At 32.5% G+C, this 21759-nt stretch overlaps 7 protein-coding genes across 7 annotated transcripts; 5 read left to right on the plus strand and 2 right to left on the minus strand.

Moving 5' to 3' along the window:
- Positions 1-300: 300 nt before the first annotated feature.
- On the minus strand, positions 301-2983 carry LOC132718729 (uncharacterized). The gene is made up of 5 exons (XM_060702450.1): positions 2854-2983; positions 2568-2706; positions 2262-2429; positions 1849-1965; positions 301-1622 (listed from the first exon to the last, which is right to left on the minus strand). Exons 1-5 carry the CDS (start codon positions 2933-2935, stop codon positions 1040-1042), a joined length of 1089 nt encoding a protein of 362 aa, XP_060558433.1. The 5' UTR covers positions 2936-2983; the 3' UTR covers positions 301-1039.
- Positions 2984-3775: 792 nt separating this feature from the next.
- Positions 3776-7873, plus strand: LOC132718720 (uncharacterized). Its single transcript, XM_060702439.1, has 6 exons — positions 3776-4105; positions 4348-4655; positions 4953-5082; positions 5254-5373; positions 6767-7025; positions 7246-7873. The coding sequence occupies exons 1-6, from the start codon at positions 3776-3778 to the stop codon at positions 7632-7634; spliced, it is 1536 nt and encodes a 511-aa protein (XP_060558422.1). The 3' UTR covers positions 7635-7873.
- A 6-nt stretch (positions 7874-7879) lies between these two features.
- On the plus strand, positions 7880-8626 carry LOC132718739 (uncharacterized). Its single transcript, XM_060702462.1, has 2 exons — positions 7880-8003; positions 8251-8626. Exons 1-2 carry the CDS (start codon positions 7989-7991, stop codon positions 8554-8556), a joined length of 321 nt encoding a protein of 106 aa, XP_060558445.1. The 5' UTR covers positions 7880-7988; the 3' UTR covers positions 8557-8626.
- Positions 8627-14281: 5655 nt separating this feature from the next.
- LOC132718688 (heat shock 70 kDa protein 12A-like) lies at positions 14282-16693 on the minus strand. Its single transcript, XM_060702406.1, has 3 exons — positions 16627-16693; positions 16185-16341; positions 14282-15974 (listed from the first exon to the last, which is right to left on the minus strand). The coding sequence occupies exons 1-3, from the start codon at positions 16645-16647 to the stop codon at positions 14938-14940; spliced, it is 1215 nt and encodes a 404-aa protein (XP_060558389.1). The 5' UTR covers positions 16648-16693; the 3' UTR covers positions 14282-14937.
- Positions 16694-17108: 415 nt separating this feature from the next.
- Positions 17109-17564, plus strand: LOC132718745 (para-nitrobenzyl esterase-like). The gene has a single exon (XM_060702474.1). The coding sequence runs from the start codon at positions 17109-17111 to the stop codon at positions 17562-17564; it is 456 nt and encodes a 151-aa protein (XP_060558457.1).
- Positions 17565-17626: 62 nt separating this feature from the next.
- LOC132718708 (cholinesterase 1-like) lies at positions 17627-18055 on the plus strand. The gene has a single exon (XM_060702429.1). The coding sequence runs from the start codon at positions 17627-17629 to the stop codon at positions 18053-18055; it is 429 nt and encodes a 142-aa protein (XP_060558412.1).
- A 123-nt stretch (positions 18056-18178) lies between these two features.
- On the plus strand, positions 18179-21074 carry LOC132718698 (heat shock 70 kDa protein 12A-like). The gene is made up of 5 exons (XM_060702417.1): positions 18179-18458; positions 18730-18879; positions 19132-19350; positions 19638-19794; positions 20008-21074. Exons 1-5 carry the CDS (start codon positions 18312-18314, stop codon positions 21042-21044), a joined length of 1710 nt encoding a protein of 569 aa, XP_060558400.1. The 5' UTR covers positions 18179-18311; the 3' UTR covers positions 21045-21074.
- The last annotated feature ends 685 nt before the right edge of the window (positions 21075-21759 follow it).

Here is a 21759-nt window from a genome sequence, read left to right on the forward strand (position 1 = left end):
AAATAAATAATTTTCACATTGCAAATACATGTACTTCCCTTGAAAACGGATGTTTACTTTTTGCCTATTCAACAAAAAAATGTTTTTTTACACGAAAAGCACTCCAGGGTGCAAAGAACTAAATTTTATGGATGTCATAATTACTCTGGTGATGACCTATCGTGGTGAAGTTCGAAAATAAGAATGAATCGGGCTATTTTTATTTTATTTTATTTAGAAAGCAGACCACGTGACCATATTTTATATTATTACCCCTCACTTTTTTCGTAATGCTAATTTCCCATAGGCCTCTGGTAGTCCAACTAATTGTACTGCGCGACGAGATATTGTGCTATTTTCGTGTCTGGGCAATATCTCGCCTCTACGTACAACATAAAAAGTACCTTTTCTGTGGTGAAATTTGCGCCGGGATTTTGAGCGCATGCTTTAAACCGTCTAAAGTCATATTTACATTTTATATTTGAATAAAGTTTTACATTACCTTAAAAGATTATCCATTTCTACATCAATTCCACGTTTTGTTTAAATAATTTGTCCAAGAATAACGATTTTGATAGTAAAATAAACACATTCATATTCAAAATACAGGCATTACCGCTAATGTCACGTGACAAAACCAATACACATAAGTGCACTGTCTTGTAACTGTTACTGCGATATACGGTTATATACCGTGATCTGTTCATGCGGTCAAGACAAAAATAGCTGGTAAGCAATGTCACAATAATATTAGCTGTCCTGGAAACAAATATTTATTTATTTTTAATTGTGACTATATGACAGAGGATGTAAGTTATAGCAATAGCGAAAATGTAAAGACGGTGCATTTATCGCGGAGTTCTTCTATATAAAAGTATCGTATATAAGCTTATTTAAATTTAGAATTATTTTAAAAAATATGCGATTAAAGCGTTATTAATAATTACTGCGGGCCATTCGTTAGTTATGAAATGGACAATTAGAAAGGAAAACAATTATTTAAACTCAGGAATCGCTTTTTATTTACATAAGACATATTTCAATATTTTTTTTATTTTTTTCATGAACAATACAAAAATCGGTTGGTATAGTCCATCTTCCCGTTACACACGCACTCAGTCCAACATATTCTACAGCACATACATTTCTGGCAGTCACAAATGTCACAATTATTTTCTGCACACAGTTGTGCCTGGGGTATGTCATTTTCATCCATTCCGTCTGTCAGGAGATTTTTTAATATTTGCTTTCTGCTACAAACATCGCTGCCTACGATTTTTCTCATGCTTTCTTCCGTTATATTTTTCATAAGTGACCTGGGGTATGCCTTTACAACAGCTAGTGACAATTGGCCATTTCTTCCCGCGCGACCTACTTCTTGCCAGTACGATAAGGCATTTTTTGGTGCTCCCCAATGAATCACTATATCTACGTCTGGAATAGAAATTCCCATGCCAAATGCCACAGTTGAGACTATTATTCGTATTTTACTGTCATCCTTCTTAAATTCCGTCAGGATTCTGTCTTTGGTTAAATCGTCGCAGGCACTGTGGAACATTTCTGCTGTTCTGTTGTTGTCTTCTGGGGTAATACTCAAAGTATCAACTAAGTAAGACCACACAGCATACACTGCATTGTAAGACCTGAAAAAGTTATATAATTTCATAATATTATTATGACTTAGTACTTTTAATGTCAACATATTTATTTGTTAAGGTATATGCTGTTGCCTATTGGTAGGAGACAAATCAATACTAAATCGCTTCCACATAAATCAGTTGGCAGTCGTACACGACTTAAACATAGTTTAAAATGTTGATAAATTTTGCTTGTGTTAGTTTAACAAGTGGAATCAAACATTGAATATACCTGCAAAATATAACAGTTTTTTTCCAGTTAGGGGTACTCTCAAGGTAATCCTTGAACCACTTGATCTCTTCTTCCATGTCCGCGGAACCTTTTTCTATTGCCATGAAGATATTGGGTCTATACAACAATTTATAAATTTATGTATTAATCATTTATCTTTCATTTTAGGTCGAATGTATCAGGACAATATCTAACGTGTACAAGTGAATATATGACTATGAGTTTTAAATCAAACGCATACATGATTTTTTTTTATTCATTTAGTTAGAGTTCGTATTTCATATACTCAAACACTTAAACAATAGTTCGTCTGCTGCAAATACTGTTTCAATTTTTTATACTAGTACGTATTTATAAACGAAATTAAATGAATTATGTTATACAATAAAGTTAATTTAATTGCACGTGCTTACCTATTTGGTACCATAGCAACAGTAATGGCATCATCCTTTAACAGAAGTTTTCCCCTTATATCATCCAAAACCTGTTGTGTTGCAGTTGCTGTAAGTGCGAGGAATGAAACGTCTATAATGCTTCTGATAGAAGACACCTCAAGGTACTCTGGGCGAAAGTTTTCACCCCTGGAATTTTAAGGGAAAAAAACTCAAATAGCTTCCGATTGTAAAGTAAAAGAGACATTGAATTGCATAAAACATTCTATAAAATAATGCTGAAATGGCGAATTTAATTAACATGACATTATAAATTTATATTCTTACCACTGTGACACACAATGAGCTTCGTCACATGCAAAAGCACACACACGCTGCTTGAAATCCTTGTTCAATAGTACCTTTCTAAAAGCAGGGGTCTGAAGTGATTCTGGAGTTGTGAATATAATAGAAGCGCCCAGGATATCTGTAAAATCAAATTGAGAGAGATATTGTAAAACATATTTATCACACTAATGTAAAGAACATTTTTAATTTGTCAAAGAAAATGAATTTATATGAGTCGAGAAGACAATTAATAGTTTCTTTTAGGGTGATATCTCTTTGTACTCACCTTTCAAGTCTATCTTGTGGTCATGCGATACAATTGCGCTGCTTATTCCAAGCCTGTCAAGATGCCCCTTTTGGTCGGCCATCAGACTAAGAAGTGGCGAAACAACTAACGAGATATGCTTCTTCGTCTCGTCTTGCTACAAATTAAACAAATGCGTTTAGAAAAAATTATTAACGTTTATAAAACTGTTGTTGTTTTATCTCTTAAACCCAACCGACATATGTTTTGGCATGAATTTCCATTGAATATGCAGATTTGCTTATTTAAAAATGATTGGTTAATAATTTCTATCCGTATATTCACTTAAATTTTTTGACAAGATAAATTGAAAAATAATTTGCTATTTAAAAAAGGGTATATACCATAAAACCCAGACACACGCACGCATACACGCGCGCGCACAGTACTTCCAATAAATTGATAAATAATCGCAGTATTATTTCTATATATAAAAGTCATTTTGGTTACTTATGAAATGAAGACTAATAATTATTTCTATAAATTACATGAATTGATGAATTTATTAATTTTTCATTTCTTAATACAAAATGACGGACACAAATGTTGATACAATAACACTAAATGTACTTACGTGATTAAGAATAAGAGGTGGAAGAATGTAACAGAGACTTTTCCCATATCCAGTTGGTAAAATTCCACAAACATCTTTTTTCTCTAATACAGCATTTATGATGGTCTTCTGGTGTGTCTTCAAATCAAAACTTAAGTTGAATTCATTTTTTACTTTCGAAAATAATATATCAAGATCCATTATTTTTGAGAACTCGTGGTTAAACGCTGTCCAGATCTCTGGCCCGAAAAACATCAAAGACCGCAGACATTGGATGCGCGCGCATTTGTTCCAGTCTTAATTTCACACCTCTTCAAACATAAATGATATCACGAGTAATTGTGTTTAATTATGAAGTGCGTAAATTGCAATTCTGAGTTTGAGAAGAAGATTAAAGGATTTAAAAGGAGTCCTTTCGTATCGGATTTAAGATCAGCACAAGACATAGAAAGTGTACTTGACGTAAAAGGAGTTACGCCAAAAGCAGAGAAAAGTGATGACAGATTTATTTGTCATGACTGTGCTAAACTGCTGAAATCTGCTAGCACAGGTCATCAAGCTAAGCTACAACTTTTTAACAAAACAAATGAGTCCTCGTACATAGCAAGAAAAAGGAAAACATCAACTGTTGAGAGTGCGACACCCAAAAGACCTCGTTTCTCTCGGAAAACAACTCCACTGGTATGTGAATTTTATCAGTTTTGATATAATATGCAACGGCTAATAAAAATTAGTATTACGTAATCAAAAGTATCATATGTAAGGTAATTTTGTACTTGTAAGGAATAACTGAAACATCTTAGGAGAAGCATTAATAAATCAATTAATAAACAGTATCACAATGTCAGAAGTAACCGCCTGTGTATCGACAAAATGATGATGAAAAATATTATATTCATTTATTTATTGTTTTTTATCTGTAGAAGAAAACAGTTTCATATTCAACGGGACCAAGATATTTTGCAAACTCCAGATATAAGCAAGGATTTAGATATTATATGAAGAAAGGATCAGCATTCAAGGCCTTATGCGCAGTATTTGCAAAGAAAATCAGATCGGATTTGAAGATATTGTTAAGGGAGGGTTCTTTGCCAACAATGAAGAAAGTAAGCGTTGAAGCATTCAGAAATCTAGACTTCCGGAAAATAGTTCAATCTTTCAGAACAAAAGTGCCTCTTTTGTATGACCTTCTTGTTTCGTCAATGACAACAGCAGAAAACATGAAAGAAAAGTTTGTACCACTACAATATTATTTTTAGATATGTATAACTTTAAACAATCAACATTAACTAATTTTTTCTTTAATACTTATTTTTCTGTTATTTCGACCGCAGTATGAAACTTCGAAAACAATAGAAATTTTAGCCTGTAAAGTGAATTCTCCAATAAGATGTATTCACAATTACATATATTCTCGAAGGATTTATAAAACCACCATCATCATCATCACTATTTGTAAAGAAGAAGATAAAATGCATGTAATCATTATATAATATAATGAATTATACACCTTTTTCCTCATTTTCAGAGCTGAAACCCTTCTACCAGTTATTGGCAATATATTTGCTACAATTGCGTATAAAGTCCGCCCAAAGCAGGCGTCTCTTCTGCAAAAGATGAACGCTGTACAAATGTGGAGAAGTGGGTGTAAACGATCGGTAAGACATAAAAATTATATATTAAAGGTTGGCTTCATTAATCAGTTATCATATATTTTAATTCTTTTTTTATTTCTGCATGAACTATATTTATTTTGAAATTTTTTCACAATCGTAAATCAATGTACATTGTGAATTGAAATGTACGGAATTGTCATGTTCTCATTTCAGCTTTTTGGCAATTTCAATCGTTTAGGTATATGTGTTAGTGAAGGAACAATGTTGTCAACATTGGATGATTTGAAGTCGTCATTCGACTCGGAATTAATGAAATGGAAAAATGAATTACAGGTATAACATATTAAATATCTTCTTGCATGTCCGACAGGATTATCTACCGTTAACACCGTTAAGTCGCGTGCTAAATGACGTCGTTGTCGCGCGCCTTTAATGAATGAACGCTACGTTAAGTAAACAGTGCGTTATATGAGAATATCAGTTTTTGAAATTTCTGTTCATGTATATGTGGTAACTGTTTAGCGGAACTAGGCAGAGTTTTTGTTACTGCCGTAAACAGTTACATGATGCACGATCCCTTTAAATCCATTGTAGCAAGAGTGATAGCATTTTTATCTCACCTGTATTCAAAAAGTATTCTGGTATTGCCAGATCGGCAATTTGTGGGTTTGTTAATATAAACTATGAAAACAACTTGGTACCACGGTATATTAAAGATGTATTTAACAAAAGGCCGGCATTTCAGAGGAACAAAGTGATATAGTTTGAGATTTTTTTTGTTATCAGAAAACATAAAATTAATACTATCTTATTATTTTTTATCATTTTTGCCGGAAAATGAACCCTGTTGTTTTTATTTTTATCAGCTCAACGGTGTCAAAAACTCCATATTATTTTGGAGGACATTATTATTTTAGGCGAAATATTGATAATAAATACTTTTCATTTATAAGAAACATCGAAATCTGGTCTGTTCCGACATAAAACACCGTTTCAAACCAGATAAACGTTTGTTTATTGTCCGAATCATCAATGAGTATTTACATAGACCGATAGAGCTAAGAAACACCAATAAATTACACTGATATCAACCATTAAGTCTCATGGGACCGCTTCTAAACAAACAATTAATCGCTGGATTAAACTAATTATGCACAGAGCTGGGTTGCATAAATCATTCAAACCACATAGCACGTGCAGACGATAATTGAATCTGCGGGAAGGAGTTATGCCAGGACATTTGTTAAATACTAGTTATAATAAACCAATATCAAATAAATAATGAAAGTATATGCAGGCTATCACAGTTAACATTAATTAGTGTGTATTCGAAGCAATGAAATATGTATATATATTTTTTCCTACAAATACAGGATTTACATGTATTTTCATATCGGGTATGAAGATTATCATATATGCATTTTCATACCACTTGATGAAAATTGATACGGTATTTATAGAATAAACCTTGATCGAATATCCTCTATATATTATATAATATAATATCACACACGCTATCCGCTACCTCCCCGTTTAAACTGATTTTTCAGATATAATTCAACATTTCTTACTCTAAAATATGATCATTATCTGCTGATAGGTGCGTCTTCTCTCTGTTTGAGCCTTAAAGAGTTTTATGTGATAAATTTATGATTAACCTCCACCTTTAGCTTAATCATATAATTAATTTCATTTAATAATCATATTCTTATCTGTATATTTTTAGAATTACGTGTTTCCAAATACTGATACAGCTGCAGATGATGATAATGATGTTGGTATGGCAGAATTTCTGTCAGAAAGATATGACAGTAGTAGAAGTAGTAGTATGAGTAGTAGCACCTCGCAAATCACATCATCAGCACAAGACGAGTCTTCTGAGAGTTCCGAAACCGATTTAAATGATTGGGATGACGTTGAATGGGAGGAAAGTGGGAATGAATTAGATGTAACTATTCCATATGGTGACCCATCTGTCCCATGCGGTAATTTATATTTGCGTTTCATAATATTTAAACATAAATATTAGAACACTTCACATAGCTTACACTTCAACGATGAAAGTCATTATATGAATTATACATGTACACTTAATTATTTTTATGAATAGTGCAATATAACTTTGAACAGCTATTCAATTATTACAGATGATATGTCTTACTTAACGTAGTTGTTTGATTAATTCAATAATATTTACCCGCACAGGTTACACACTATGCTGGGATAATGTTGGCAAGCAAATTAAAGCCCGAAGACAAACTAGGAACCACGGAAACAAATACAAAAGTTGGGCACTTGCTTTTGTTGTCAAGAACAGAATCCCGACCGTTGATTTCAAGAACGAATCAACAGTTGCTGCCGAATGTATACCAATGGATGTGTTTTTGCCAAATGAAAGAGACAATCCTTTGGTTAGAGAAAGGCTTATCAATATAGTGCAACGAATTATTGTGAAATACATGGATACATTTCAGTCAGTCGCTCACATTCCTGCTGAATATTTTCCACACTACTTCGACACTGAAAGTTGCCAAAAGAGTGAAATGGTATTTTCTCTTAAATACATAATTTACACACTGATTTTGCAAACATAATAACATTTTTTCAGTATTTATGTTTTACTAAGAAGATTAAAACAATAACATTTGGCACTGAAAATCCTATTTCGTTATTTTGAATACAATATACAATATATGTTTGCTTTTTTCTTTTCAGTTTAATATTGGTGTAATAGATGAAAACCCGTCAAGTACCTCAGGTGTCATAAAGAATAATCGAGTTACTTCATAAGTATGTTCCAAGAGATGTAAACGGTAAACTATTGAAACTCATACGACGGTATATCGTGTGAAAGACATGTAGATGCTCAAAATGCAAAAGCAAATGCTGAAGAACCTATTACAAAGTTGCAAGGATTGGAGCCGGCTGCTCAAGAGTTTCATAAAAGGATGATTTTAATGCAGGTAGATAATCATTTAAAATGTTAAATTTATAGGTTATTATTCAAATCCATAGCTAGTATCTCAACATTGAATGTTGCTTAAAAATGTGTTTTAGTTTTTGTCGTAATCCCGATGGTAACTTTTTTATTTTTTTCATTTCAATAAATGAAAAAATCGTCAATATTTTACATTATCATGTAATTTTACACTGATTCATTATTGTTAAACGAATGGAATGTTAATAATACTTTTATTCATATAATCATAGGATCTCATGGACAAACTTTTTGATGGAAGGAGTGCTATGGATAAAGGGACACTTTTCCACCTCAGAAACGTTTTCAATCAACGTTCAGTTACAAAGAATGTCTCCGAATCTTTTAATTACGTGTCAGATTTCTTAAAGTTTACCACAGAAGGCTATGTCATTCTATTCGCCATGGATATCTTACACATGGAAGACATGAATGAGGATATACAAAATGATGACAAAGAAGAGATTCTCAACTTCGTATCGGAGAAAATCGTTGATAAAGTGTGGAGAGAAATTGATATGGTGGCAAAAGAATCGTAAAGTTATTGTTTTTGTAAACAAAGTGATGGTTACAATATTTAATTGTTTTTTCCATTCTATAAAAAAGAAGCACGTGTGATATACATGTTTAGTTTTTTCCATTGATATAGTTTGCTGTATTCAGTAGTAATCATAAGCATTTTCTGGTAAAGATTTAGAAGAAGAAGATGTGGTAATTATAAAATGCGACTTCAACGAATGTGAAAATGGGAGCTGGTTCCAAACAGATTTTGTGGGTGTTGATGAAAACAAATTACCCGATGTAGGGTTCTGTTCTGATAAATGTAAAAAGGTAATGATCTAAACAAAAAATATAATCTATCAAACATGTTAACATTTAAAAGTTATTATTCTTTTACAGGAAAAGGGTCTTTACTTTCAAATTTACATAACAAATTGGATGATTTTATAGTATGTATGCATAATTGAACTTGTTTGCACTTTTGTAATTACAGATGGAGGAACAGTTCTGTTTGTGTAAAAGAACTTGAAGGATGAAACTATCATGGTTGAATGTTGTAATCCACCATGCAAAAGGGGCCAATGGTTCCATGCTTTGTGTTTAAATATTGCCACAGAAGATTAACTGTTAGAAGGCATTGTTTTATATAAGATAAATTCTATTATATTTACATATTTAAATTGAATTTGCCAAGCAATGAAATTAATTTGACGTACCTTATTATTCTGTTTGTTAAAAAATAAATATTTAAACTAATTACTTTCAAAACATATCTCGAATCTAGCTAGAACTGTCTAGGTAATTCAAATATTTATTTGTATCAGTTTCATTTCATTATGTACATAGTACTCTTTTTCAGAAGAATTATGGTATTGATGTGCAGCATGCAAAAAAACAGACCGTTTCCAGGTGTCAGGGGCAAAAGTGGATAGAAAATTTGAATACACAAAAATGTTACTATGGGGTGGCTTTAATGATATGGCTCAACGAGAGGCTGTCCGATACAATGATGGAGAAAAGATGACACTGTACTGGAAGTTAGATATGATCAATTGCTTTCACCGCAATTATCCTAAATACTTCATACTTGGCCATAGATTAATACCATGTATGTATTTAAAAAAGATAATATGCTTTTAACACTAAAATGATTACCATTCTTGCATGCAGAACATACTGTTATGTGTAAATTATAACGACGACAATGATAATGAGTTAACAACTAACAATAAAATTATATTTCTTTAGCATTGAATGGATTCCTACCGGAAAGATTGCGCCAGGACTTGATATGGAATAGAACAGTTAATATACGTGGAGGCCGAGGAAAAAACGACGAAACAGATCTGGTCAATGAATTCTTGAATAGGGAGTTCAAAGGTCATTTAAAGAGTTATTAAAGAGTTATTATCAAATGTATCACATAAAATTGCGACATAAATACAAAATAAGAATTTTATGTATTATTAATAATACTTTTAAGTTTATATAAAACTTGATAAAATGCAATCCTCAAACTATAATCAGTTTGTGAAACGCCAAACTGTTTCCCTTATAAAATAAAGGGTAATAAAACCGTACAAGTTTTAGTTCATGAGCTTATAATACTTTAAGCTATATCGGACTATTTTTTTCCAGAAAGTATTAGATCTGTTGGGTCTAAGACAACACCCCATACATTAGAAAGACACGGTAAGCTGGCAGGTGGAGTCGGAAAAGCGTTGCAGGTAATTTATGGAGAAATGGTGGAGGGAGAAGGACCAAAACCAGAAAGACGTTCAACTGATCAAAGGAAAGAAGACATTATATTTTGCACTGATGTTTTGAAAAGTGAGAAATTAACGCAACAAATAAGTGGCCGATACCACAAATCTTTTCCATCTTTATCTAGCTGCATAATAATCAACAAGGCAAAGTTTTTAGCCCGAGTTAGGGCTTTATCAAAAAAGCTTGACAAAGCAAAACGAGTGGCTGTCTGAAAAAGAAACACTAGTAAACATGTATTGTCAAGGCAAAGTGAATGACAATTTATCTTACAAATCTATTATATTCATTTATGCTTTAGTTAATTATTTGAAAATAAATGAATGTATGCGTAAGTAGCAAATTATACACAACAATTTTGATATAGCTATCGATATGGTGATTACTTTTCAAATTTAAGCTACATCTCATGTATAATACTTCCAGTCATTATATAAAACTATCCGTATAATGCACATGATTTAAGCACTGGATCTTAATGCATATTTTCAAGCACAACGGATAGTTTTCTTTATATTATAGCTTGAAACACATGTTATCATGATTTGTTATTAGTTTTATGTCCTGCTTTATTTTATATCAAAATATTAATAAATTTATAATATTTTGACAATCTTCTATTATTATATGAGAAAATAAATTTGTGAGATATATTACTGTTTTATTTCTACTTTTTTACCCTTAATTTTACACATTCTAAACGAGTTTTGTTTAAAACGGCCTTTACATCTTTACCAGTTTCTGTACGGTGCGTACGGTACGGTACGGTAAGTACGGAACCCATAAATGTGTATTTTAAACGTGCACATTACACTACAGTAGCGGCATAACAATATGGCGTAGCGTGTAAACAAATGAGACGGTAAAATGAAACTAAAGTGTTAAACCTTTTTCAAACTCAACACACTGACATTATTTTTGCCGTAAGTGACTTATTATTAATTTGATGAACACATTATTAATTTGAATCCCATGCATTTTAACAATTTAACCTAAATTCACGTTTCACCACAGAAAGGTCTCCTTTTGGTTTTGACGTTAAAGCGAGATTCTGCCCCAGAACGAAAATATCTCAGAATCAAGCTTTGGCACGTCAGTATATTTTGACTAGGCCTCTGGGAGTTATTTTTACTGTTAAATGCAAATGTACCACGTGACTAACAATTTTGTACTGTTACATAGGTTACAGTATTTTTAACAGTATAAAATCTGGTCACGTGGTCTATTTTCTAAATAAAATGAAAGAAAATGGCCGCCATTTTTTTTCTCAATTCATTCTTACTTTGGACGTTAAACCCCGATAGGACATCAATTTCTTCTCAGGAGTAACTATGACACTCATACAATTTAGTTGTTCGCACCCTGGTGTGCTTTTCGCGTATATAATATCTTTTTGTTGAATAGTCAAAAAGTGAACATCCGTTTTCAACGGAAGTACATTTCAATGTAAATAATTATGTGTCAAACTGGAACATGCAGACGATTTAAGCATGCAACAAAGGATTATTTAACAATTTTAATCAGTGAAACGTTACAGATATGGTGGACAGACATAGGATATCATCGTTATTTTGTCAAAAACACATGCTAAGAATAGTCTGGAAACAGAAGGATCAGATTTCACAGATCATAACCGTGTGAATGGGTTAGTGTTTTGTTTTCTAAATAAAACCTAGCTTATTGTATGTTTATGATTTGTAGATATCATCACTTGCTTAAAGAATAAAAGAAAAATAAAACTTCTCAAGTAGGCCTAAAGTACAGTTAAAACTTAAAAGGTAAGGACAGTTTAGTTATTGTTACTCTTGGACTTGGTTTATTTTTGTTACAGTTAGATTTATTTGACAATTTCAGATCATCAAAGTATTTTTGTTCGGGGTAATAAAATAAATAACACATGGGTTTGTGAGTAACAGTAAAAATATCATCCCTCGTAAAAATACTGTTGCCCTCGGCTACGCTAGGGTAACAGTATTTTCCTCGGGATGATATTTTTACTGTTACCCACAAACCCATGTGTTATTTATATACTGTTAAAAAGTACTGTTACCTATCAAACAATACAAATTTCTTAGTCACTTGGTTCACTTGCATTAACAGTAAGAATAACTCCCTATGAGAAATTAACAAGGGGTAATAATATATAAATAAGACAAAGTAAAAAGTAAAAATATCATCCCGAGGAAAATACTGTCACCCGAGGTAGCCGAGGGTAACAGTTTTTTTACGAGGGATGATATTTTTACTGTTACACACAAACCCATGTGTTATTTTATTACCCCGAAAAAATACTGTGATGACCTGAAATTGTCAACTAAATCTAACTGTAACAAAAATAAACCAAGAGTAACAATAACTAAACTGTTCTTACCTTCTAAGTTTAAAGTGTACTTTAGGCCTACTTGAGAAGTTTTATTTTTCTTTTATTCTTTAAGCAAGTGATGATATCTACTAGTCATAAACATACAATAAGCTGTGTTTTATTTAGGAAACAAAACACTAACCCATTTTACGGTTATGAACTGTGACATCTGATCCTTCTGTTTCCAGAATATTCTTCGCATGGTTTTTGACAAAATAACGATGATATCCTATGTCTGTCCACCATATCTGTAACGTTTCACTGATTAAAATTATTAAATAATCCTTTGTTTCATGCTTTAATCGTCTGCATGTTCCAGTTTGACACATAAGTATTTACATTGAAATTACAAATGTACTTCCGTTGAAAACGGATGTTTACTTTTTTGACTATTCAACAAAAATATATTTTATACGCGAAAAGCACTCCAGGGTAACTAAATTGTATGGGTGTCATAGATACTCCAGAGAAGATGGTTATGTCGTATAGTGGTGAACTTCGAAAATAAGAATGAATCGAGAAAAAAAAATGCTATCATTGTATTTCAATTTATTTAGAAAATAGACCACGTGACCAGGTTTTATACTGTTAAAAAATTACTGTGCCTATGCAACAGTACACAATTCATAGTCACGTGGTACACTTGCATTAACAGTAAGAATAACTCCCATAGGCTTATGGGAAATTAACATTACAAAAAAAGTGAGGAGAATAATAAAATTTGACATTTGCCTAATGAGGGGAAAAGTTATTGTATAGCGAGAACAACAGAAATGTAGTAATCAAAATGGGAAAAAAACTATTTATAAAATACATGAAAATTAGTAAAACTTTAACTTAAGTTTATCTAAAAATAAATAAAGATGATACGAACATCAACGATCAGTAGTAAATAAAACAAAATATGAAAAAAGTTTTAATCATTAACTGAGAGAAAAAAGGTATGTCAATGCTCCAAACAATATAAAATGCAAAACATGTTGAATTTAGAATAACCTTTTTACACAGAATGGAAACTGAAATTTAATATTAAAGATACATGTTCAAAACGTCCTATTGAAGTATGAGGTCATCCTTGACAATGAGCAAATACCTGCAAATAACTGTTAACTGGCGGTTTATAAACTGTAAATGTGAAATAATATAAATTCACAAAGAAGTATATATACATATCGATGGTATTTACCATTATATGCTGGTTAAGGTTTTTTCCATACTATGTATATGAACACATAATGATACGTGCAATTAATACCTATGAATCAAATGTTTCTTACGTTCATCGAACGTTTCTTTACCAGAAATATCCAGTTTGAGTATAACTGTTCCTTTTTTCAAATTAAGCAAATACATTAAACATTGAAAGGTGGTTTTACACTTTAAAATGAGAAAAAGATCAACAAAACATGACAACGCTTCAGAACGCAACGCCCGAAACAACCCAGCCACATCAGCAGGGCACCAAGAAGGCATCGAACTAAAAACAAACGGTAGAGGTCACAAAAGAGCGACAGGAAGGGAGACTTAATAAACAGGTAAAAAATGTGCCACATGTTTCACGTATGTTTGGCACACCATATTCTTTTACATATGTAGACTAACATAATTATGTCATTTGTATGCCTTAAAGAAATTAATTGGGTCAGAGCTTCTTCTAAAAAAACGTTTGGTACTTTTAAGAAGATAGAATAAAAATTAATATGACATCTCCATAGAATGCCTGTTAACTAATACCCAGTCCTTAGAGAGTTTGTGAACAACAAATGAATTGTAAAATTATATCTGAATGACAATGATAGAAACTTAGTAAAATAATTAGGTAATTTATGATAGCAATTACGTCTTCATATTGATCATATTAAGGCAACATGAATATGTTTGCACGTATTTTCATCACAATTGAAAATGATGTATTATCCGATCCAAAAAAAAAACATTTTGGGTTGTCTTAACACATTTATAATACACATTGTACCTGCACAAATCTAGTTCGTTGCTCAAGTAATGATAGATATATAATTAGTTCCTGAAATGTTGTAACGAATTGCAAAGCAAACGAATGCAAAAGGCATATTCGTTCTGTAAAGTGTGTTTAAAAATATTGGTGGCAGTACTTAAATATAAAGAATATAATAGGATGGGTACCTTATTCGAAGTAATATCATATTCTTCAGTCGGAATGCTTGGTCTTATGTATACACATCATATTTGCATGAAAAACTTCTTTCAATGCAGCAGTTGCATAAACATGCGTTATAACAAGCATCATTAGAGAGCCACTGACCGTTTTTACTTATGTACATAAAAAATCAAAATCTATTGTTTTCTTATCACCTGATTCAAAAAAGCATTGCAGAGAGATTTCGGTCTCCCCGAAACGCATTTCAAGCGTAAGATGTTGCCGCGGTTTATCAAGATATAAAGTACCGACTCGAAAACAACTGTCATTAACGACATACGTTGGACATTTTTCTGTAGATGCATATATTCCAATTCCTTCTGTAACATCAAATGTATCTGAAACAACGTGTTCTTGGACAACTGTACCAACGGGAACCATTTCACCAGCTCGTACAAATGGAAGAAAATGATATCTGCATTTGTATATGCCATTTTCAAAAACTTTGTATTTCTCTGGGTCTGTGCCATCAACAAAAGGAGGAATATTCTCCGTTCCGTAAGTATACTTGCTTATTCTTGATTTCATAACCGAAGGATTATGGCCAAACAGTACTGCCCCTTTTAAAACGGCTAAGCCAGGTTCACTAGGTACGATGATTCTTTTGTTTTGAAATGCTTCTCTCACGCTCTCCTGAACTATGTCCGATTCAGAAAATCCTCCAACAAGTAATAACGTATCGATTTCTCTGAATTCGTTCTCTTCTAAAATCTTAGTAACATGTTTCCTTGTATTTGTGATCGAATCTGAAAAGAATTTCTTCATTGTATTTGCATCAACATGTATTTTATCCCGCTTTATTTGGACAGATGATCCTAGATGTCCTGGCAATATGTGATTAGCAAGAGATTTGCTGCATTTTTCTTTGTATGTTTCGGAAAGGGAAGCTGCAAACCTGATAACTATGTTGCCTTCTTTCTTTTTATTTATAGTTCTCTTTTTTGTTTCAAATTCTCTCAGCATTTCAAGGAAATCGGCTGTGTTGTTTTCTCTGAATGCTTGAAAGACTTCATTGCCAAACACATTTTGGAGAAATCTTAAATATGCTTCATCAACTTGAGTACCACCCCACGCACCGCCACTTGCACGAGCGATCTCACTTAGCTTTCCATCATACTCTAGGTGATGAACAGTCACATCAACAGTGCCACCTGAAAAAAAAGATTTCTTTATTAATGTTTTATTATATTTTTCATTTTTACAACTTTATTATTATTATTATTATTATCATTATTATTGAAATAATGTGTGTCACATACTAGAGATTTGCCTATTTATCTTTTCCTTTCCTTCTTATTTTGACATCAGTATGTGTATTCGAAGCATGACATATATAACAAATATATGTCTTAGCAACTTACCGCCAAGGTCAAGGACAATGTAACTTGTTCCTGGTTTAAAAGCCTCAGTAGATGTCGAATTGTTATGTTTCAGGCAGTCAACTGGAAGGAGCTTGCAAAACATGGAGGCAGCTTCAGGTTCAAGTGCTAAGGACAAACAATCTGACTGTATACCAGCCTGAAATGAAATGAAATATCTACATTTATTTATTTATCATGACTGACGAACACTCGATTTAGGTAAATCTATAAATTTATAACTGTTACTTCCGACACCAATTACATACAATAATGATAACGCATATGCAGTTATCATAAGGTAACCAATCAAACGTATACAGTTAAACCAGTTATAAAAACAATTTATAAATGGATTTAAGAGATAATACAAACAAAATGAGCACCATTTTAGATGACGTGTGTAAACAATCTACAAGCCCGTAAGATTCTAAGACATATATACCTCCAATGCAGCCTCCCTCATAAACTTTTTGGCTGCATCTGTCCATATTGCAGGTACAGTTAACACCCAAAATACAGAATTTTTTAGGCCCGAAACCGGCTGTCTTGCATTGATATGTAGCTAAAAATTTACCACACAACTTTAACTACTGCGTTACACCGACAGTTGGTAAATTTGTGGATATTTAAATTTGTATGGCAAGCCTGCTTGACTTAAGATATTTTTAAAACACAATATGATAATTGTTTTACACCATTATAGTGGACTTGACCACTGCGTCACTTAATAGTTATCTTAAACGCACCATATGATTGTTTAAAATACATACAAATGTTATCAAGCATGACCTTCAACATTGTTGAATTGAAAATTCTTTGGTTCAGTGCACATTATTTTATAATCTATAGTACAGGGTACCGGCGAATAAACCATTTGTAGTCTGCAGTTAAACTTTAGGTCACATAGGCTTAACAACTTTTAAAATGGTGCAAACATATGTAAACTGGATATTTTTATTATCTTTCATGCTTATTGCAGAGGCACAAGATCCTAAAGTGTTAACGAGTATAGGTGAAATTATAGGAAGAAAAGTTAATAAACCTTTGGAAGAAATAAAAAAGTTGCAAAAAGAAGTGATATACAGAGAAGTGCATGAATATCTAGGAGTTCCGTTTGCCCAGCCACCTACCGGAGATTTAAGGTTTAAGAAACCAGTCGAGCTGAAAAGCTTGAAGTCTCCATTTTATGCGCAGAACCATGGTGCCGTGTGTCCACAAAATGCCGTTATCTTTAATATTTCTTCTCGCGAAACAAGTGAAGATTGTTTATTTCTTAACATTTATATACCGGTACGTCCTGCAGACAGACCGTCTGGGAATGCTGTAATGATATGGATACATGGTGGTGGATTTACTGAAGGGGCAGGAAGAGTTTTATGACGGTGGTAACATGGCATTATCTGGTAATATAAATTGTGGTTACTATAAATTACAGGCTAGGTATGTTCGGCTTTTTAACTACAGATGATGAGAACGCGCCCGGAAATTTTGGTCTTTGGGATCAGCATTTAGCATTTAAGTGGGTCAATGCTCATATTGAATCTTTTGGTGGAGATAATGAAAGGGTGACTATAGCTGGGGAGTCGGCAGGTGCAATGTCAGTAACTCAACATGGGCTGTTTCCTGAAAATCAGGGACTTTTCCAAAGAATCATAGCACAGAGCGGAAGTATAACAATACCACTCCGAGACTTTGAACAGCCACTTTTTGACAATACTTTATTAGTGGCTAAAATGTTAAATTGCAATACTGAAAACAGTGATTTTATAATGGTATGTTTACGGAATGCAAGTTCTGAAACTATTTTAAGGGCATTCTTTCAACTTAGTTATAGAGTAAATTTTGGACCAATCAAATCAAACAAAATATAGTGTTTCTTAACAAAATATTAATCTATTCTTTCTTATATATATATTTAGTGTTGGTTTTTGCATGTGCGCAACTCGATTCATCCATCGTAAAATTCACAAAAATCATTCTTTCCATTCAGGTACTCTAATAAGATTTTTACTGAGATACAACTATGCTACCAGTTACATGGAGTAAAAGGTTTTGACAATTCAAAGTCAATGTAGATAAGAAAAATCAGTCTATTTGATTTTCATTGGTTTATAGAGTTTATGCATAATGACATCGACAAAGTTAGTTGTTGGTGCTATAGACTTTGGGACAACATATTCAGGATATGCATTCTCCTTTGCACATGACTATGAAAAAGACCCAATGAAAATACAAGCAAACCATTGGATTGGTGGAGGACACATGTCACTTAAGGTAAATACCATCATCACTTACTCTTATAAAGTCAATGAAAAATATATTTAATAGTAGTAATAATGATATTAATAAATATATGTATACATGAGATATTTTTTATTACATTCTACATCGAATAAGCTGCGCGAGGATGTGATATAAAATCTTTGTGGTTAAAAGACAATACCTTATGGCAATAACGTGAAGATAAACATTATCATTGAAACATTTGAAAATTAAACTCATGCGTTATCAAAGTTGTCTACAAATCTTTTGAATGCAATTCCAGGCCCCGACAACAATTCTCTTTACACCTGAAAAAGGTTTTCATTCATTTGGATACCAAGCAGAAGATAAATACGCTGATCTTGCTGAAGAAGACATTCATAAAGATTGGTATTACTTTAGGAGGTTTAAAATGATTCTACATCAGAAAAAAGTAATCTTTAATAATTCACTATACACTTCTTTATTAATCTAATTCTGAGTACTATATGTTCTTTTTTAATTTTATATGAAAATGAATAAGAAAAAACAACACATTAAAACATTGGCGAAATTTTATACTTTCTTTTCATCATGCCAAGTTGAAGGAATCTGTTTTCAATGCCATGGCATTTTTTTCGTATTTAAAGTATAATTATGGTAAAAACTGGAACATAAATTGTGTTTATAATTTCATTAAAATCAGACCTTGTCCAGAAAGACATTGTTGTATGACGAAAACAAGAAGGCATTGTCAGCTCTACATGTGTTCTCGTCTGCGATAAAATTTCTGAAAGACCATCTCTGCAATGAAATTTCTAAGAAAATGACAGAATTTGAAGAGCAGGATATATTTTGGGTGTTAACTGTACCTGCAATATGGACAGATGCAGCCAAAAAGTTTATGAGGGAGGCTGCATTGGAGGTATATATGTCTTAGAATCTTACGGGCTTGTAGATTGTTTACACACGTCATCTAAAATGGTGCTCATTTTGTTTGTATTATCTCTTAAATCCATTTATAAATTGTTTTTATAACTGGTTTAACTGTATACGTTTGATTGGTTACCTTATGATAACTGCATATGCGTTATCATTATTGTATGTTATTGGTGTCGGAAAGTAACAGTTATAAATTTATAGATTTACCTAAAATCGAGTGTTCGTCAGTCATGATAAATAAATAAATGTAGATATTTCATTTCATTTCAGGCTGGTATACAGTCAGATTGTTTGTCCTTAGCACTTGAACCTGAAGCTGCCTCCATGTTTTGCAAGCTCCTTCCAGTTGACTGCCTGAAACATAACAATTCGACATCTACTGAGGCTTTTAAACCAGGAACAAGTTACATTGTCCTTGACCTTGGCGGTAAGTTGCTAAGACATATATTTGTTATATATGTCATGCTTCGAAATACACATACTGATGTCAAAAATAAGAAGGAAAGGAAAAGATAAATAGGCAAATCTCTAGTATGTGACACACATTATTTCAATAATAATGATAATAATAATAATAATAATAAAGTTGTAAAAATGAAAAATATAATAAAACATTAATAAAGAAATCTTTTTTTTTCAGGTGGCACTGTTGATGTGACTGTTCATCACCTAGAGTATGATGGAAAGCTAAGTGAGATCGCTCGTGCAAGTGGCGGTGCGTGGGGTGGTACTCAAGTTGATGAAGCATATTTAAGATTTCTCCAAAATGTGTTTGGCAATGAAGTCTTTCAAGCATTCAGAGAAAACAACACAGCCGATTTCCTTGAAATGCTGAGAGAATTTGAAATTAAAAAGAGAACTATAAATAAAAAGAAAGAAGGCAACATAGTTATCAGGTTTGCAGCTTCCCTTTCCGAAACATACAAAGAAAAATGCAGCAAATCTCTTGCTAATCACATATTGCCAGGACATCTAGGATCATCTGTCCAAATAAAGCGGGATAAAATACATGTTGATGCAAATACAATGAAGAAATTCTTTTCAGATTCGATCACAAATACAAGGAAACATGTTACAAAGATTTTAGAAGAGAACGAATTCAGAGAAATCGATACGTTATTACTTGTTGGAGGATTTTCTGAATCGGACATAGTTCAGGAGAGCGTGAGAGAAGCATTTCAAAACAAAAGAATCATCGTACCTAGTGAACCTGGCTTAGCCGTTTTAAAAGGGGCAGTACTGTTTGGCCATAATCCTTCGGTTATGAAATCAAGAATAAGCAAGTATACTTACGGAACGGAGGTTATTAATCCTTTTGTTGATGGCACAGACCCAGAGAAATACAAAGTTTTTGAAAATGGCATATACAAATGCAGATATCATTTTCTTCCATTTGTACGAGCTGGTGAAATGGTTCCCGTTGGTACAGTTGTCCAAGAACACGTTGTTTCAGATACATTTGATGTTACAGAAGGAATTGGAATATATGCATCTACAGAAAAATGTCCAACGTATGTCGTTAATGACAGTTGTTTTCGAGTCGGTACTTTATATCTTGATAAACCGCGGCAACATCTTACGCTTGAAATGCGTTTCGGGGAGACCGAAATCTCTCTGCAATGCTTTTTTGAATCAGGTGATAAGAAAACAATAGATTTTGATTTTTTATGTACATAAGTAAAAACGGTCAGTGGCTCTCTAATGATGCTTGTTATCATGCATGTTCATGCAACTGCTGCATTGAAAGAAGTTTTTCATGCAAATATGATGTGTATACATAAGACCAATCATTCCGACCGAAAAATATGATATTACTTTGAATAATGTACCCGTCCTATTATATTCCTTATATTTAAGTACTGCCTCTAATACTTTTAAACACACTTTACAGGACGAATATGCCTATTATATACTTTTGCTTTGCAATTCGTTATAACATTTCAGGAACTAATTTTTAGATATATCATTACTTCAGCAACGAACAAGATTTGTGCAGGTACAATGTGTATTATAAATGTGTTAAGACAACCCAAAATGTTTTTTTTTTGGATCGGATAATACATCATTTTCAATTGTGATGAAAATACGTGCAAACATATTCATGTTGCCTTAATATGATCAATATGAAGACGTAATTGCTATCATAAATTACCTAATTATTTTACTAAGTTTCTATCATTGTCATTCAGATATAATTTTACAATTCATTTGTTGTTCACAAACTCTCTAAGGACTGGGTATTAGTTAACAGGCATTCTATGGAGATGTCATATTAATTTTTATTCTATTTTCTTAAAAGTACCAAACGTTTTTTTAGAAGAGGCTCTGACCCAATTAATTTCTTTAAGGCATACCAAATGACATAATTATGTTAGTCTACATATGTAAAAGA

This window comes from Ruditapes philippinarum, unplaced genomic scaffold (genome assembly GCF_026571515.1).
Source record: "Ruditapes philippinarum isolate M1 unplaced genomic scaffold, ASM2657151v2 ctg13883_1_1_1_1, whole genome shotgun sequence".
Lineage (NCBI taxonomy): Eukaryota > Metazoa > Mollusca > Bivalvia > Venerida > Veneridae > Ruditapes > Ruditapes philippinarum.